The sequence below is a fragment of the Zosterops lateralis genome, assembly GCF_965231275.1.
Source record: "Zosterops lateralis genome assembly, chromosome: 4".
Classification (NCBI taxonomy): Eukaryota; Metazoa; Chordata; class Aves; order Passeriformes; family Zosteropidae; genus Zosterops; species Zosterops lateralis.
This window is the reverse complement of record NC_139765.1, coordinates 13631206-13649503: the sequence shown is the minus strand read 5'-3', so window position 1 is coordinate 13649503 and position 18298 is coordinate 13631206. Positions and strand designations below refer to the sequence as shown.

Here is an 18298-nt window from a genome sequence, read left to right as displayed (position 1 = left end):
GCCATCCTCTGTGAGGGTCTGCACCCATGTTGCAACGTGTTGCCCCTCTAAGGGCAGGGGTAACAAGTGGTGACCCCGGACGTGTGAGAACAGGGTCCCCTGTAACAAATGGTGACCCCAAGTGTCTGAACGGACCCCTGACGTGGGAGAACAGGTCACACCGGTGACCTCTGACTGCGTGAGAGACTGCATGTCAGTGGACCTCTGTGCCCAGTGAGAGACTGCAGCTTCTCTGCCTGAGGTAATCGTGGTAAGAGATAATTCTCAGGGTTTTAATCTGGTTGTTTCTCACCCGAGATTCCAAAGCTGGCTGGTGGTTCGTGTGGGCACGAACGGAGTGATTTTCCTTCTCAACCTCTGAAGGATTTAGGGTCTGCTATCTGACTCTGTGTCTCTGTGTTCTGTGCTGAGCTTGGTGCTCGGTGTTCGGCACAAGAATGATGAGGAGTCTCAAGGTCTTGGTTTTCTGGTTTCTCGCGTTGTTTATTAGTTCTTATCTTACAATTCTCTCTGTCCGGCTAAGATGTTCACAGCAGCCTGGACACAATGTGATTCTCCTGTGTCCAGGCAAGATGTTCACAGCAGCCTGGACACGAGGGGACTCCCCCTGTGATGGGAGGTCGCTACCTCTTATACAGATAACTATGTATCATTGTTTACAATTCCATGCCAATGTCTATCACCTGTACTAACAGGGTCATTTCTACTTTGATCCAATCCACTGAAACTACTTTGTGCCCACGTCACTACAGAAGATGGATGCCAAGGGAGAAGAAGAAGAACCCAGGGCACCGCCCTAAAATCACCATCTTGTCCCTTTGCATCTACATTCTAAAAACCCAAAACTACAAAATCTTCTGCACAGTGATAACTACACTACTCTCTGTAACACCTTTGTGACTTGCAATTCTTCTCTCTGTTAGATGTTTTTCTCATGGACCAAAATCAAAGACTGTGTCTTCCTGGGCTCTGTGCCAGGCAAACCCCCCTGCACAGACCCCAGACCCTCTTTTTCGGGTCCCAGGCCTCTCTACCGAGGTCTGTGATTTCCCAGGGCGCCCAGAGGGATGCCCTGGACTCCAACAGATAATGATCTCTAAACCCTCCTCAGATGAGGAAACCCTCATGGTGGACCTTTGCCTTGAGGTGCTCCAGAAAGAAGAAGTCTCCTTTCCTGGAGATGCTCTCCAGAAATTGTTCTATTATGCTAGAACTCATGGGGTTTTTTTGCAGCCTTCAAAAAGTTCTTTCTACAGCAGAGTGGAAGTCTTTGGGCGACTATCTGCTCCCGGTTTTCTTTGCAGATCGCAGTGTGAAGCTTTTGGAATTGATAGCAACCTGGAACAGGCTGGAGAAGACTTTGCCTAAATTGCAGCCTTCCAGCTCTGAGGACGGCTCCAGCCTCATCGGCTGGGTGCCAGGGAAGACGGTGGAGTCATTCCTCCTGTGTCTGCCCCTCAGAGACGGGCGGGACAGCCAACCCCCCTTCCTCGGAAACGCAGCAGCTTGGGAGAAGGCCTGCCTGCACTCAGCGCACCAGCTGAGGTGGGCACGGGGTCTTCTGCCAAGCAGACCCCTTCCCCACCCATGCCTCATCGGCAATGGAGTGTGGGAAAATGTGGGGCCAGCCAGAGCCCTGCGGGACCAGAGGGACACCCCCTGTCCCTGAGTCCCGAGCCACAGCAGAAGCAACGGTGGAGGTGAAAGATCGCCTCCCCCACTTCCCCCCCTGTGCTTTCCTGGCCTTGGAAGCACCGAGACCGCTCTTGGATCGGGGGGGTGAGGTGGTTTTCGCAGACTGTCCGCACTGTGGAATGTCGACAAGGTATTCCATGAGGGGCGGGGCGGCCCCAAGGAGTGATGGGGCCAGCCCAGGGCCACCTTGCATGGCCCTGGAGCGAGAGAAAACGCCCCCCACAGTGGCCGGTGCTGCCCGCGAGAAGGGGCGGGGCGGCCCCGTGCCAGGCAGCGCGGGAGCTGCAGCCGTGGCTCCGCTTGGGAATGCAGGGCTGGGACACCCTCCCAGTCCCCTTCCACCCTGTGCCAATCGTGGCACTCCCCCCAAATCGCCTGCGCCTGTGGGGGCAGCGCTTGGCAAGTGGGACATGCTTCCTGCAGCGCTGCAATCCCCCCCCCCCATGTGGGGTCGGGGCCGCACGCAGCGGGCAGCGGCCGCCGGTCCGAAAGCGGTGCTGAGGGACATGCCCCCTCAGTGCTGTGATCCCCCCCCCCCGCCTCGAGCAGGAGCAGCGCGGTGAGGGCAGCTGCCGCCGAGCTGAAGGTGGCTGCGGGCTCTCTGCTGTTCATTTTAAAGGGACAGCACGGCGCAGCCAGCCACAAGCAGGTGTTCCCCTGCTGCAGAGGATCCCGGGATGCAGGATTCCCCTCAGTCTCGGATGATGTCCCAACCGAGGCTGATGCTGTGGGCAGCCGTGGGTCAGCACGGCACCCCCTGCAGGGCAGGGATGGATTCCCCAGCTCTGCAGGTGCGGTGAGAAAAGCTCTCACCCCTGTCTCTGTGAAGCACACGGGACAGGATTCAGAGGTCGATGATGCCTCATCTAATGCTCAGGCCAGCAAGAAACAAAGAACGAGAGTGCAAAAAAGAGGAATCACTCCTTTGTTTCTTTGTGGAAGATGTGGACGGCCGAATTACATGGCAAATGTTTGCAAGGTAATCCATCTGAAAGGCCAACCTCTGTCAAATGAGCAGTTGGGTGCAAAGAGGAAGTGTGCTCGGACAGAAGAGTCTTCCCAATATCCACATCTGATGGAGGTCTGTTGGGAAAGTTCAGTCCCACACCTACCTCTCCCTGTCAGAGTCTCTGGAGGGACCAGAATTGTTTAATTTGTGTTTGAGTTTCTGTTCACAGGAGAAAGAGTCAGTGATGAGAAGGCAGTTGCTCTGAAGTTACTGAGCTGTCTGGATTTCACTGGACTGTTGCTCTGATCAGAGACTGTCCTGGAACGATTTGGAACGGACATTGCGAGTTTTTCCTTTGCTGTTCAGCAGCTGGAATGGACTGTCTTTCAAGATCCATTCGTCGCCCTTCATGGCTTGGTTTGGGAGCTGTTGGACCAGGATCATCTGGAAATTTCAACCAGTCCTGGGACGTTCCTGTGTTCTGCATTGAAACAGAACTCTGGGGAATGGAAGTTTATAACACCTCCAAAAAGCCAATCCTCAATTGTGAATCTGAATGATTGTTTTCTGTGATTCATTTGTATCTTGCAGGTATCACTGGCTGATGAATGTCCAATTCCTTGCACGTTCTGGAATGGGTCATTTTTGCCCCATCTGCCATAAGGCGGCAAAATATTGTTTGAAAAAATAAACAAACAATTTTTTTGTTTTGTTTTGTTTGAGCTAATTATTGCTCGATTTCAGCCACAAAAATGGCAATCAATCATTTTTGTTTGAGCTCATTGCTCGATTGATAATGCAGGCAACAATGCTTGCGAATTTGATGGGTGCAGATTTTTGTAAAATTCATACTCTCAATATTATGGGAGAAATTTGATTGGAGCTTTGCAAGCAGTGTTTTTCTGCCAAATGCTCTGGAGCCATGAGCTGTTGCAAGTGACGAGAATTCTTTGGATTTTTTTTTGCGGCCCAAAAAATAGTCCAAAATTAGTGCAAGGACCCATTGTCTTTACAGACGGTTTGGGGAGGACGAGGTAGGCCAGTGTTGCTTGGAAGGATGGTTTTGAGGGGCAAGTTTTGGAAGCCCCTGAGGATGGGCAGCCCATTTGGTTGTATTGGGGCTGCTGTCATGGCATTTCCACAGTTTTCCCAGAAATCTTTTCATTTAGTCATGGATTTAATTTCTGTGGCCAACATGGCACACAGATGGGTTGTTCAGATTTAAAGGGAGTCAGCAATGTTGTTTGTTCCATTTGCTGAAGAACCTGCGTTGAGCCACAGAGGCCTGGTTTTCAAAAAAAAACCAGGGAACGCAGGGTGAAACCCCGCAAATTGAATTGGCAAAGGCTTTGCATGCCATGGAGCACCTTACAGGTGCCACAGAATTTCACTAACCCTCCAATGTGAAAAGCAAGAAACCGTGACCAAATGAAGGTCAACAGTGGAGGAACCGATGGTCCTCCCATGGGAACAGAAATTGAATTATATTAATTTTCTTTTTCCTTTTTTCTTTTTTTTAAAGGTAAAAGGGTAAGATGTTGCCCTGCATTTCTTGCTTTCAAGTGTTTGAACCTTTGCAGCAGCTTTCTCACGCTGCTTCATGTAAATAATATTGTATTCTTAGAATTTATCTGTATGATTTACATACTTGTTCTCTGAGAGAATTTGAGTGATGGTCATATTGACCAATGGAGTCAGGAGGTTGTAACCTCCTTGGGCCAATCTTGGCCTTCTGTACAAAATGTATATAAGCCTATTGGAATCAGATAACAAAGAGCCTTCCATGTTTCACCTTGCTGCTGCCTGCTGTCCTCTGTGAGGGTCTGCACCCACGTCGCAATGTGTTGCCCCTCTAAGGGCAGGGGTAACACTCCAGTCTCTTGGTTTCACATGTTTCACTCAGATCTGTCTCCTTGAAGATGAGATAAAAAAGGCTTAGAGTAAAGAAATTAGGAATGGAAAATGAAAAGAAGGAGAGGGGGATGCAGTGAAACAAGAAGACAAAATATGCAGACATCATCATCAGCCAAGGGCACTTTTGCTGCAGGACAGTAATAACGGAGCGTGTGACTGGTACGGTTCAAGCTGTCTCAGTGCAATTGCAGGTGTTGCTCTTTAACTCTGAGACATTTTTTTGTGAGATGTCTTTGAAACTAAAACTTCATTGGAGAAATCTTTGCTCTCTATAAGTTTTAAGAGTAATTTTTTTTAACACAAAAGCTTAAATAATAAATGAAGGAAGTAATGACTGAAAGTTGTCCTTATACTCAGTGTTTCTAATGCAAGGAAAAAGGAAAGATTCCCTAAGCCACTGCAAGACCAGTCTATGCTTCTGGAATCCTTTAAAGAAACGTGGAGATCAAAGTCTGTTAGGACCAGGGCAAGACAAGTAACAGTGGCTTCATTTTTTTCAGCTAAAGTTTGTTAGCTCATCTTTGCTCAGAAGCTGGGTTCTGTTTTCTGAGGTATTTCTGTGACAGGGAGCACATTAAGGAGGATTTATGAGACTGAACAGAAATCTGACAAAAGTATGTCTTGAACTCTGTCCCTGATTCAGGTTTTCAGGTTTTCCTTCACAAAATGACTTTTCAGGTAGATGTGCAGCTACTTTATTTTTTTTCAGTGTAGACGCAATAGTTCTTCATGTTGTTTTCTTTACCTGCCACGTTGCTGGTGAGGAGGAACTTGAGAGTCACATTGTGAAAAGGTTCATCAGCTGCTGGGACACTGATCCTGCACCTGGGCCCTAATGATCTTTGGCCATTTTCACAGCTGTCACAAACTGGTGTCATGCCAGGGGCTGGTTGGGAAATACGTCCTCTTTCAAATAAGTCAATCAGGCTGGTTCTTTTTATCTTTATTGAAGTTCTGGACTCTCATCAACCTGCTCAGTTCTCCAAAAACAAAGATTTCTTTGCTGACAATTTTTTCAAAATTTAGAAATACTACCTCTTTTTTTTGTTTTTAAATTTAAAAACATCTTCTTTATTATTCTTTCCATTATGCCAAATGAACTTTCTTACATGCCAGAGGCTGGTTAGCCCATCTGCCTACCCTCAACATGACTATGTCTCCCTGACACTGGTGTCACTTCTTGACGCTTGGCTCCATGGTTGATTCCTCCTGCAGTCTCCGCTTCTGGTGGAAAATGGAAATGAATTCAAGGTACCAGCTTCATGACCAGATGATGACCATCTCAGCATGAACTGAGGTTGTGCAGAATGCAAACATGCATAAGATATGTCATACATAAGAAAATTCCAGTCACCCAGGTGGCCTGTGGACCTGCATGTTGATTGTTATAGGGGTGTAGGAAAAAAATCCCCTTAGCTTTTTTTATTTTGAAATCTGAAAGTTTCTCTTTAAAATGTGAAAACACATCTGAAGATTTGCTCAAGAGTTACAGAAAGTGACACCCAGACATATCCTATACATATCCACTTTCCCACAGCTTCTATTTCTGTAGTCATTTGCCTTTGCAAAATCATTGTCATCATGGAGTGGTTTGGGTTGGAAAGGACCTCACAGCCCATCTCATTCCAACTCCACTGCCATGGGCAGGGACACCTTCCACTCTCAGGTTTGGTTTCTCACCCGAGATTCAGGTGGTTGAGAGTCTTTTGCCTTCTGAAACCCGAGGCCATGTTGCAAGAATAAAACTGAGTCTTCCAGGTCTTTTTTTTCAAGGTTTCTCACATGTTTATTGTTTCTTATCTTACAAGTTTCTCTGTGCCTGGCTGAGATCTGTTCTGCTGCTCAGACACAGGATGACTCCCCCCATGATGGGAAGTCGCTACCTTCTTATACAGAAAATGACGTATTTATTATTTACAATTATATGCCAATACCTATCACCTATACTAAAGGGGTCATCTCTACTCTGACCCAATCTTCTTGAACTACTTTGTGCCCCCGTCACTGCAGAAGATGGATGCCAAGGGAGAACAAGAAGATAGCAGGGTACCGCCCTAAATCCTCCATCTTCTTCCCCATTGATCTCCATTCTAAGAACCCCAAAACTATAAAATTTTCCACCCACTGATAAACTACACTACTGTCTATCACACCTTTGTGACTTGTAATTCTTCTCTCAATGTTAGAAGCTTTTTCCACGGACTGAAGTCAGACTGTGTCTTCCTGGGCTCTGTGCCAGGGTCTGCAACCCCTCCATATAGATCTGAAACCCTCTTTTTTTGGGTCCCAGACCTCTCTGCCAAGGTCTAAATAATAAATTATTTATTCCAGGGCGACCAAAGGAATGCCCTGGACTCTGACATTTCACTAGCCCAGGCTGCTCAGAGCCCCATCCAACCTGACCTTGGACACTTCCGGGGATGGGGCAGCCATGGCTTCTCTGGGCAACCTGTGCCAGGGCCTCACCACCCTCACAGGGAACAATTTCTTCCTCATATCCAATCTAAACCTACTCTCTATGACTTTGAAGCCATTCCACCTGTGTTTTGACCCTGGGTTAAATGTAAACTGGCTTGTCCCTCACTGGATAACTGAGGTAGTTAAAGTGCTCTTGATCTCACTGAGTGACACCTATGCTGATTAGCATTAATTCACTTCTTTGGGTATTTTACATAATTTTGGGTTTTGACTCTTCAATAAGCTGGAAGATTTGTGTCAGACCAGTGAGTCCTGGGCTCAGGTCAAAGGCAAAGTAACCTATGAAAAAAAGTGAGGCTTCAGCCACCTAGAATGAATCAGGATGGATCATTTCTCATTAAAAAAAAAATAAAAAAGGAAAGGAAGCTCTTCTCCAGAGTGCCCTGAAACAAATACAATTAGAAGCTGTGTTGTTTTACATATCATCCCTAATGATTTCTTGTTTGACATAAGTTGGTGTTGTCTCATTGTCCTTGGAGAAGCTATTCCAGAGCAGTCAGCTATGGTTCATGAAAGCATACAATGAAATTGTGAGTTGTAAACAGTTAATTGGGGGGGGGGGGGAGGGGGGGGGGGGGAAATTAGTCCTAATCAAGGCATTTTGGTCCACACCCTGTGACAAAAAATAACCAAGAATTATATGTGCTCATGAGATCCAGGATTGAATAATATGTTCAAATCTCATGATCCAAGGACACAGCTTGTTCAGCTCATCTGGACTTATTGGCCCCTTGGATTTTGGCCAAACGCTTTTCAGCAGCCCATGGCTTCCAAAACAAACATGCTTTTGGACTGAGCTGGATGCAGAGCTTGGCTGCAGAGAAAAAAGAAATCTCTGCTTGTGGCTACATACTTGGTTGTTTGTTTTTATAATTTTTTTTCTCCAATGACAGCTATTTCCTTAGTCAGGATTGCTCACTGCAGTTCACTGCAATTCCAGTTTGCATTACCTATATTAAACTTGGAGATTCCCAGTTTTAAGAGTTTTATCTTAGCCTGAGTCTCCTTGGTTGTCCAGCAGCTGGAAGAAATTCTTACTTCCTCCTTTAATCTTGGGCTCTGACAAGTAAACCAAATGTCCTCTTGGCTTCTGCAAGTTGTTTTGATTCCAACATGGAGCACAAGAGTTTGCAGTTGGGCCATTTTTTGAAGGAACAAAGTTACCTGTAGTTAAATATCTGGGACCTAATTTTCTCCTCCGTTGCTCAAATTGATGCAGATCAGGGTGGCTTCAGCAAATGCCAAAAGTAAAACAAACAAACAAACAAAAAACCCAAAAAACCACTGCAAAAGAGATGTGAGGCTGTTTATTTCCTTTTATAAGTGTATCTTTAATTAGATGGCCAATACTTACCCCAGGATTCTCAGAGCCCTATCTAACCTGGCCTTGGACACTGCCAGGGATGGGGAAGCTACAGCTTCTCTGGGCAACTTGTGCCAGGGCCTCACCACCTTCACTCCCTCACAATTTCTTCCTAATAGCCTATCTAAACCTCCTCTCTGTCAGTGTGAAGCCATTCCTCATTGTCCTGTCACTCCAGGCCCTTGTCAAGAGTCTCTCTCCATCTTTCCTGTGGGTTCCCTTCAGGCTCTGCAAGGCCACAATGAGGTCACCCCAAAGCCTTCTCTTCTTCAGGCTGAACAATCCCAATTCCCTCAGCCTTTCCTCCCAGCAGAGCTGCTCCATTCCTCTGATGCCCTTGGTGTCCCTGCTCTGGCCTGGCTCCAGCAGCTCCCTGTCCTTCCTGTGCTGGGCCCAGGGCTGGATGCAGCCCTGCAGGGGGGTCTCAGCAGAGCAGGGCAGAGGGGCAGAATCTCCTGCTGCCCACACTGGGGGCTCAGCCCAGCACACAGGGGGGTTCTGCATCCCAGCACTGGCACTGGTGCTGCCCCTTGCTCTGAACGTGGTCTCAGGCTGCACTGAAGCCACACAGTTCATGGACCTGTGTCTTCCACCGAGCTTTGTGTACCTGCACCTGAGCTTATCCAGTACATGTGAGCTATTAGAAAGCCTTCTAAATTCCTTTTTTATTTCCTTTGCCTTCATGGTACTGAATCCTTCAGATGATTTCTACAGCCATTTTGTTGATAAGAGTTATCTCCAGCAGGAGAGATGCTTTCTGTGTATGCACAGGACTAATGTGTCTTGTGTCAAAATAGAAGATGTCAGCCCCTCTTAGACTCTTTCAGCAAAGCATGGGCTGCTCTAGTGACCCTTTTGAGACATCTCTGTGTGTTTCATCCCCTTTGAGTTGCTACCCAGAGTTTCAGCCAGAGCTTAATGAATCATGAAGCTGTTGCAGGGGCTGTTGCAGGAGATGGGTAGATGGGATTCTTCCTGATACATCTTCCCCTAGCTTTGAAGTTGGTCCTGCATTTATCTAAGAGGTTGGATTCAAGACCTCCGACAGTCCTTTCCCATATAAATATCTCCATAGAAAGAGAGACATTATTAAGTTTCAAATTACTTGTGAGGAAGCAGAAAATGAGGTAAACTCAGCAAAATGTTTCCTATTCTTCATAGAAGTGTGAGGTTATCCACCATCTCCTGTCCCCAAAATTTCTGGGAGATTTTTCATGCCCCAAACTGAGAGCACAGAGTGGGAAGGGAGCATGGAAAGTGCCCATGCCTCCCAGGACACCTGGACACTTCCCAAGCAAGAAATCTGAATTACACTAAAGGCTAGAAAAATTTGAAGTGTACCAATACATACTCTGGTTCTAGAGGTGAATAAAAACTAGGTTTGGAGGAGGAGTTAATACAGCATTTCTGAAACAAGAAAAAAACCAAATGTTAAGAGGTATTTAGAGTCAAAACACTACCAAAAATGTATAAAATTTTATTTTATGAATACATTAAACAATTGTGCGCAGCACATACATATAAAAATAGAAGCAATTTCACAAACAATTGAACAGTTTTGTGTTTCTTGCAAATTTACAGTCTCAATTGTGAGTCCATATCAAGTCAGAACATGAGGTATATTTTAGTGAAAAAAAGGTAATCTGAGAACTTTGGCACCATTTTACTGTGCAAAATAAAATCTTGGATTGAAACAGTTAGTGAGGTATACAAATATTACTCTGCTTTTCCACTGTGTGTGTGTCTGTGTCTGTATGCCTGGGAAAAATACATTTATTTAAGAACATGATTCAGTTGCAGCCAAATCTGCTTTCTAACAGGGGTGGATTAAGTCTTAGAATGTTGCGGGGTTTGCCTGAGGAAGGAGAAACTGTAAAAATAGGCATCAACTCCACAGGAGAATCCCATATGCAAAATGTGGGCATGACAGGCTGGAGTGGAGCATTCACAGCAATGCTTTCAAAGCTCATAGCCTATGGCATAACCCTTGTTAATCTGCACACTTGAGACGAGATATGTTTTGAAGTTCCTAATTTGGCCCTGATTTGGGAAATCCCTTTAGTTTCATGAGCTTTTTTTTTAGGTAGTCACATGCCCTTCTTTCATTTCAGCTGTGATTTCCAGGTTGATCTGGCTGGCATTGAGGTGTAATGAGGAAAAAAGCAGTGATGTAAAGAGTAACTCATCAGAGTGACTGATGGGGCTTTCCAAATGCCCACCAAAACTGCATCCAAAAGACTCTGCAGTTCCTAAGAACAGTCTCAGCCTAGCAGGCTGTGACTAAACAGATTTATAGAATCACAGAATGACTGAGGTTGGAAAACACCTCCAAGATCATCAAATAAAACCTTTGACAAATCCCCACCTTGTCAACCAGAGCAAAGCCAGTCATTTCCTGAGCACTTCCAGGGATGGTAAGTCCACCACCTCTCTGAGCAGTTCCAATGCCTGACCACCCCTTCAGTGAAGAAATTCTTCCTGATGTCCAACCTGAACCTCCCTTGGCACAGCTTGAGGCCATTTCCTCTTGTCCTGACTTCTTGTGACCTGGTCTACAGTTGGTCTTGCTTGACCTGTGTGTGCAAAATGGAGCCAGTGAGTCTGATTCCCACCTTCTATGCCAGCTGTTCCAAAGCTTACCAGTCCTGGCAACAATCACTTTCTCTAGGCTGCCCTGGTTTAAGAGGGAACAGACTTTATCCTGTCATAAGGATGCTGGATTAACCTGTGATCAGAAACGAGCTTGTGTGCCATCATTTGAACTCTGTTTCCTTCTACATCCTTGGACACTTCCATACTCCTTCAAACGTCATTTCAAAGACAATTAGGAATATAACACCAGGATAACACCAGGATACAGGTGTTATTTCCAGGTAATATCTTTCAGCACAACTCTCTGTACCTCTAGGGATTCTAGGTCAGTGTACTGCCTGATACTCTCCAAACTTTTCTTTCACCCACTCTTTCCCTACTCAAAACATCCTGATTTTTCATTTCAAAAGCACATTTTTCTAAAGCAAACTGCTGCACACATTGTGGGTGAACAAAGTGTGTCATCTTGGCTTCTCTCTGAAATCCTGCAAGACCAGAAAATGAAGAGCAATTCCTTTCAACTCCTTTCCTTCCAAAGTATCCCATTCCTGTGCTGTGAGCAGCATTCCACTCTTTTTTGATCTTCATGCACACTGTGATCATCACTTATATTTGGACCAGATAAATTCAAGTATAAGTCACACTAGAAATGCTGGAAAACTCTACCTTGTTCACAAAACAATTTCCTTGACAGCTTCTCGGGAATGGTGGTGGTGGGTACATCCTTGTTGGTATGTTCTTTGGGCCAAATCTTCTGCAGCTATAAACTGGTAGTTTTCCTGGGCTGATTTACTCCAGCTGAGGATCTGGCCCTGACAGTGTCTCTCATGCATGTCAGAAGGCTCAAATTTATCACGAATAGACAGCCCCTGCAAATAGAATGGCATGTCAAGGCTGGACATAGACATTTTGGCTGGACGTGGGAGATAATCTTGCACTCAGATATTCACTTCTGCAGCAGCATGGTCCATCTATGCCGAAAATGCTCATGCTCTGGCATTGCATTGAATCTAGTTTCAAATTTAGGAGCACGCCACCAATGCAGGAATCCCAAGGCTTCTGGTAAATGACATTTATAGTGACTATTGACTTAGGGCCTCTTAAAATACTCTTTCAAAGGCACGGAGAATGCACCTTCATTGATCTCAAAAAGGGTTGTCAAAATAGCAAGGTAAGGTTATGTGTCATTTGTACAGCTTCTAGGAGAGCTTTGAAGAGTGTTCATACAGCTTGCTGTGTTGTCTTTGAAACTGATGCTTTGCAAGTGACAGAAATTGGAATTATGGCACGAATTCCTCTCTCCCAACATGGGAAGGTATGCTTGTGTAGCCTCCTCCTTTCTCTGTCCTTCATATCTCAGGGAGGTATGATAGAGAAGAACCAAATATACTTAAGACAGTGAAAATTAAACACAGAGTTTTCTAAAATAACCCTTTTCTGGAAGCTTCTGTAAATTTCTTATATTTTATAAAATGCATCCCACAGACCAATTCTAGTTCTTAGAGATTAACAACATTCAGGCTAAATGAAATAGAGTGTCTTTAAATATTTCTTTTCTTTTATATAAAGGCACCTGGGCATCAGGACACTGGGATGATTGATTCATTAAAAGTATGTAACTACATAGATGCACACCCACTATCCCATGTCTATATATATATACAAATATTAATATTAAAGATGTACACATCTATATTGGAGGTAAGTCTAAACTAATCTCACAAAATGCCATTCAAAATCCTCAGCTGCAAATCAGTTTTGCATTTGGGACCATCTGTGGTTTGTCCTGTGGCCCTTCCCATGGGAAATTGATTGTAGTTCTTAATTTTGCCAACCAGTCCACATGAAGAGACCCTGGAGAATTCCCTCAGAGACAGAGGCTCCGGGAACAGACAGTTTGCTTGTTTAGAAACAGTTGTGGAATTTGCACCTTAATGATCAAAACAGGTTGAGGATTTTACAGGATAGGACACAGTCTGTAGAGGGGGGTGCAGGCAGATATTCAGATGGAGTGAACTGCCTGAAGCTCTGATGAAGCAAAATCATTGGGTGATTTGGCCCATGATATGTAAACAGCGCACTACAAGAGGTTATTATCCGAGGTAAATAATATTTAGTAAATCACCTATGATTGATTAGATGGTTGCCCACAGCCATTCTGCGTCTTCCAAAAACTTTCTTTGTACTCCAGCTTGCATTTTTTTTCTGTACAGCACCAAAGGAGGCACAAAGCCATGTAAAATTTGTAATGAGTAGAAGAGCAGCAACATTGTATTACATATGCTATGTGACAAATCTAGTACAAATACTTTTATCCAAATATACACATACATGTAGAGATTTCTTTTTGGTTTTTTTCAATGACCAGTATACATACTTTACCTGGGAGGTTATTCCCCATGTGCAAAATGAAACAGTTTGTCCTGGGATTTAATCTTCTGTTTTTCTGGTGCTCATATTCTTGGTAAGAAGTGGGTCACTGTCATGGCAGGAGAAACCTTGTTTCCTCTCTTCACCCGGCCGTGTTTGCTCAGAGCTATGTAAGCGCCACGGTGAACGTTGGATTCATATGCATTGTAGTTATTGGGCAGCAAAGTTTCCTTGAATTTGCACTCATCTTGGAAAACAGCCTAGGGAAGAGCAAGGGAAGAGGGTGAGGATACAAATCAGGTACAATCAATATTCCACCAAGGCCTGGGTCATTTTTCTTCCTTGCGTTTTTACACGAGGGCTCATTGCAGTGTGCGACAGGTGGTGCTGCAGCCACTGCGGCCAACAATAAATCTCCCTCCTCAGTGCTAATTTGATGTCAGATGAACTCAGATGCCACCTGTCCAGATAATGGGCTGTGTATTTCCTGTGGCAGATCGAGTTAATTCATTATAAATCATCGATTTCTTCATTTTATTTGCAAGTAATGATTTCTGTCAGCATCTCACCCTCTCACCCAAACGACAGCTTTATTTAAGACCTCCCCTCTGCCAGAAGTTCCGTCATTTATAAAAAAAGTGATAAGCTGGCTGTTGAAACCTTCAGAGCTTTTCCAAACAGCAGTGTCCAGGGACAACTGCTTGCTTGAATAAGAGATTTGGTTAGCCATAAATCTTTTGTTTCTTAAACCGTTAGTAATATTTAACTATGCAGCCAATTCTAAGCTGGGAAAATAGTTTTATTTTTCTCCATGTCAAAACATGAAAATCCAAGGAGAGGGAGTTATCTGGGAGAAGAGGTGCAAGGACAAGCAGGAGACAAACGCAGAGGAAATTTAAAAAGAAAGTAGAATAATTTTCTGGCTTCAAATATCTGGCACATGAGATGCCACCAGTGCAGTTCTATTTGGGCATCTGGGGGTGGGCATCTGGGCATCTATTTGGGTGGTGATAGCACCACCAAAGCCTATAAGAATTTAACTTAAGGCATTGTGCTGTGCAAGGGAAAATGCACATCTCTTACAGCTATTGAAAGTGTCTTTGAAGATAAACAAAACTGTATTGAAAGTGGGAGGAAAAAAATCAAAGGTATTTCTGAAGCCAGACCCTGTACTTCTTTAGGAAGACCCAGCTAAGTAAAGCAGTTAGACTTGTGGCACTTTTTAGGTGCTTATGATCACTTGTGATTGAAAGAATATTCCTGAAGTAGGACCTTAAAGTGTCCTACCGTCATTATGAGTGTGAGAAGGAATCAGTCAGGTTAGTAATGGTCATAGGTCCCTCACAACATTTACCATTCTTTTAAACAATTGCAATCCTTTCTTGAAATTACAGCTGTTCCAAGGAAAGGACTCCGCCGTTCCTTGACAAAAGAGATTGTACAAGCAGTGCCATTCATTACTTTGAGATGGGTGATTTTGCCTATTGCCCAGAGCCAGCCTCTTTCAAATGCACCTCCTAACACTCACCTTTTCTGCTGGATGTTGAGACTGGAGATGTGTTGCTCACATCTCAGAGGTTAAACTGCATTTAGATAGGAAATCATCTAGATGAGGATGATGGTGTTTCAGTATGATTTGCATACTATTGTTAATAGTTATTATTATTTTTTCACCCTTTGTAACTGATCTCACAAAACTGATCATTAAAATAACCCCAGCCACACATGTTGACCTTGTAGGGTAGACTTCCTATTTATTCTTGATGGTGCGGTTGTTTTTGGTAGGAGGGAGCATGTGGTCATTATTTTACTAAGGGTAGCTGTTGGAAATAGCTATAATTGTGCCTCTCCTACACACTATGCAATGCAGGATGGAATCAACCGGGCTCAGCTTTGCTACAATGTGTTTGCAGCCCTGTGACCTTAGAAGAAGCCATCTAATTAATCGGTACTACCTGCAGAATATGTTAATTTTCCTAAGGTATCCCCTGTACAGTCTAAGAGGAAAGCTTTAAAATCCCAGCCCTGAAACAGCCATGCTGCTCGTTGCATTAAATAGCATTGATGACAGCAGGCTGGGCAGGCTCCCTGTAACACCAGGGCTATTTTCTCTGCTTGTAATCAGAGATTTCCATAAGGAAAAGACTGAAACAAACAAAACCAAAACAAACTAAACCCAAACAAACAAATCAAAACACTAAACCAAAACAAACCACTTCAAAACCTTATTGTTTAAACTGAAAAACTACTTGCACTTGTACTTACCGTCCCATACAACCTGCCCTTGCTGTTCATTGCAATGAAGAGAGCACTTTTCACACCAAGCAGACTTACAACACCTCTTTCTACAGTGGATATTTCAAAGAGACCTGAAAAACATTAAGTTTAATAGGAGTGTTATCACCAAATCTAGAGCTAGTGAAAGGCAATTCAGATATCTTTTTTTTAAAATCCTAACAAACTTGTCATATATTCTTTATAATAATTATATCCCTAATGCAGCAAAATAAACATACACAGCTAAGATCTTGGGTTTTTCCTACATGTCACAGGATTTGCAGATAATTGTTCTAGAACTGTAATCACATTCTGTATAAGGCTTTTGCTCTATCAAACTCTTTTGATCTGTCAAATTCTGGACCTTTTCAATAAGAAAACTATTTTTATGTAACATGCTATACTTACAAAAGGTCTTTTACTGAGCCTTAGAGAAGTACGGCTTGCATTTTGAAGTCCCTCATGACATCTGCTGCAAAAGATTTTAGCAACTGCCCTCTACAGGAAATTCAAATCCACATGACTAATGCTTTCCTTAATTCTTAGGGTAACAGAACAGCACCCACAAGCATGAGCAAACCAGGACCAGCAAACCCCTTCCATGGGACACGCTGAGTGTCCCAAAAATACTGATTAGCTGGGTTTCAAGAATGATGCTTTGGCCCTTTGGACTCGGCAAAAATCTCCCGCATTCAAAAGGCAAATGAGAAGGTGAGAGCAAGAAAATGCAACAGAGAGTCAGTTTTCAACCTGGTTTGTCTTTTCTCATCTGTGCAGCAAAGAAGGTAAGAATAAATTCTATATAAATTTTTCTAAGCATTTTGTGCCACATTTCAGCCTGAAGGGTTATCATGTCTATTGATCCCAGAGACTTTTAAAAGGCAACAGATGCAGCACAGATTAATAATAGCAATTCATAACATTTGCACTCTGTGAAGGGGAATTACTAGAGTTCACGGCAATTAAGTGACATCTATTCTATTTCATTTCTGGATGCAACTCACTGTATTGGTTTTCATTGTGAACTCCGCTTATCCTTCCGTCTGGGAGGATTTGAAGGTGAAACCCGATGCCCACGTTGCAGTAAAGCCTCCGCTGCCTCTTGATTCCTAGCAAATAGTCACTCTCCCAGTTCACATCTGCCTTCTCCCCTGACATCCCAGCCATGGACCTGGACAGCAGAGATTGCCATCCTCTCTCCAGCAATGTGCCATTAGTTCTGCTTACAGCTGGGTGCGTGGCAGCAATCCCGGCTAGCAAACCCAGGAGAAGGAACGCAGGCAACGTCCGGTGAGCGCTGGCATTGCAGGACATAGTGATGAGAAGTCTTTGTGCTGTGGCCATCCGGTTCACCTCCTGGGCACGTGGTCAGAATTAATGGCCCTAAAAATACCGCCCTTCTTGTTTTTCTCCCTTCAGCATGGTGGCAGAGGCTTATTTTTGGAAAGCAAATAGAGCTTGCTGACCTGCAACTAAAGCCCGATAGCAGTTGGGTTGGGAGCAGAGACAGGCCAGCAGGACTCCAACTGGTGGGGACCATGGTTTGTAGATCCTGCTTCCCGCTGGGCAGCCTCCGTTATATTTGATTGAGCCATCTTTATAGTGCAGGGGCTGTCCCTGCCCACATCATCACTGACATCAACAGCCTGCCCAAGGTGAGGCTGCCAGGGCTGTAACACAAACCTGCCATCCTCCCTGCCTGCTGGGGTTGGAGTGCTGTCACCCAAGGCTGGAGGCAGGAGTGGGATTTCATTGGCTGTGGAAAGCAAAGGAGTCAAATTGGTCGGCCAGTCAGAGGCCTCACAGGCAGCTTCCTTATTTAGAGAAGAAGGTGTAAAAACAGTTCTGGAGCTCATCAGTGAGCAATGAGAGGTTTGCAGCCACTTCCTTGGTGGCACGATCGGCGGGTGCTTGTCGGGGCACTGCGATACTGGGGGACGATCGGCTTGAGGTGCCTCAGCTCTTTTTGTGCACACCCTGCAAAGCCAAGGCAGCTCTTACTGAGCAACCCACGTGCTAACCTCTGTCATTACCTCTGCAGGGAGTACTCCTGGCTGGCTGAAGGAGAGGTAGGCCATGCTGCAGGGACAGAAGCCCCAGCTCCCGCTGGTTTTATCCCAGCGGGAATTCTGCTGAGGAGGACACACAGACTGGAGCATTGATCTTGCAGTGAGGCATAGCTGGGAACATTAGGCCTTCCTGTTTTTCACTGAGGTGACTTCCAAATGATCACATTTACCTGGGAAGGGTGTGTGCCTCCTGCAGGGGGACAATTGTATTTGTAGGAGCAAGACAAGGACTTGGTTGATGTGTTAAAAGTGAGATGGCCACAGCTTCTCAGTGTTTCAATGTCTCTTTTCCTCAAGCCCAAATACTCACTGTTTTTATAACTTATAAAATTTAATCTTAATTTGCCTCCCCTTCCATTTGCTTAGACTGTCTTAATTGTTTCCTCTCATTTTCTACTTATGCTTTTTCATCTCCTTTGGAGTTGGACAGCTTAGACTTTTATCTCAATTAGTTGCACAGAACTATCAAGGCGTAACTCAGAGGAAAACGACTGAGCTTTATACAAATACTTTTGTCAATAGATCTGTCAGCTTCTCATAGCATAGGCCTTGAATCTTCTGTATCATTTGAGGAGCCTGCTAATGAGGAGA

The 18298-nt window shown here is 44.6% G+C and overlaps 1 protein-coding gene across 1 annotated transcript; it reads right to left on the bottom strand.

The window, feature by feature from the left end:
- Positions 1-13444: 13444 nt before the first annotated feature.
- On the bottom strand, positions 13445-16997 carry FGF6 (fibroblast growth factor 6; the record flags this gene model as incomplete). The annotated part of the gene is made up of 3 exons (XM_083860314.1): positions 16643-16997; positions 15627-15730; positions 13445-13621 (listed from the first exon to the last, which is right to left on the bottom strand). Exons 1-3 carry the CDS (start codon positions 16980-16982, stop codon positions 13445-13447), a joined length of 621 nt encoding a protein of 206 aa, XP_083716440.1. The 5' UTR covers positions 16983-16997.
- Positions 16998-18298: the final 1301 nt, after the last annotated feature.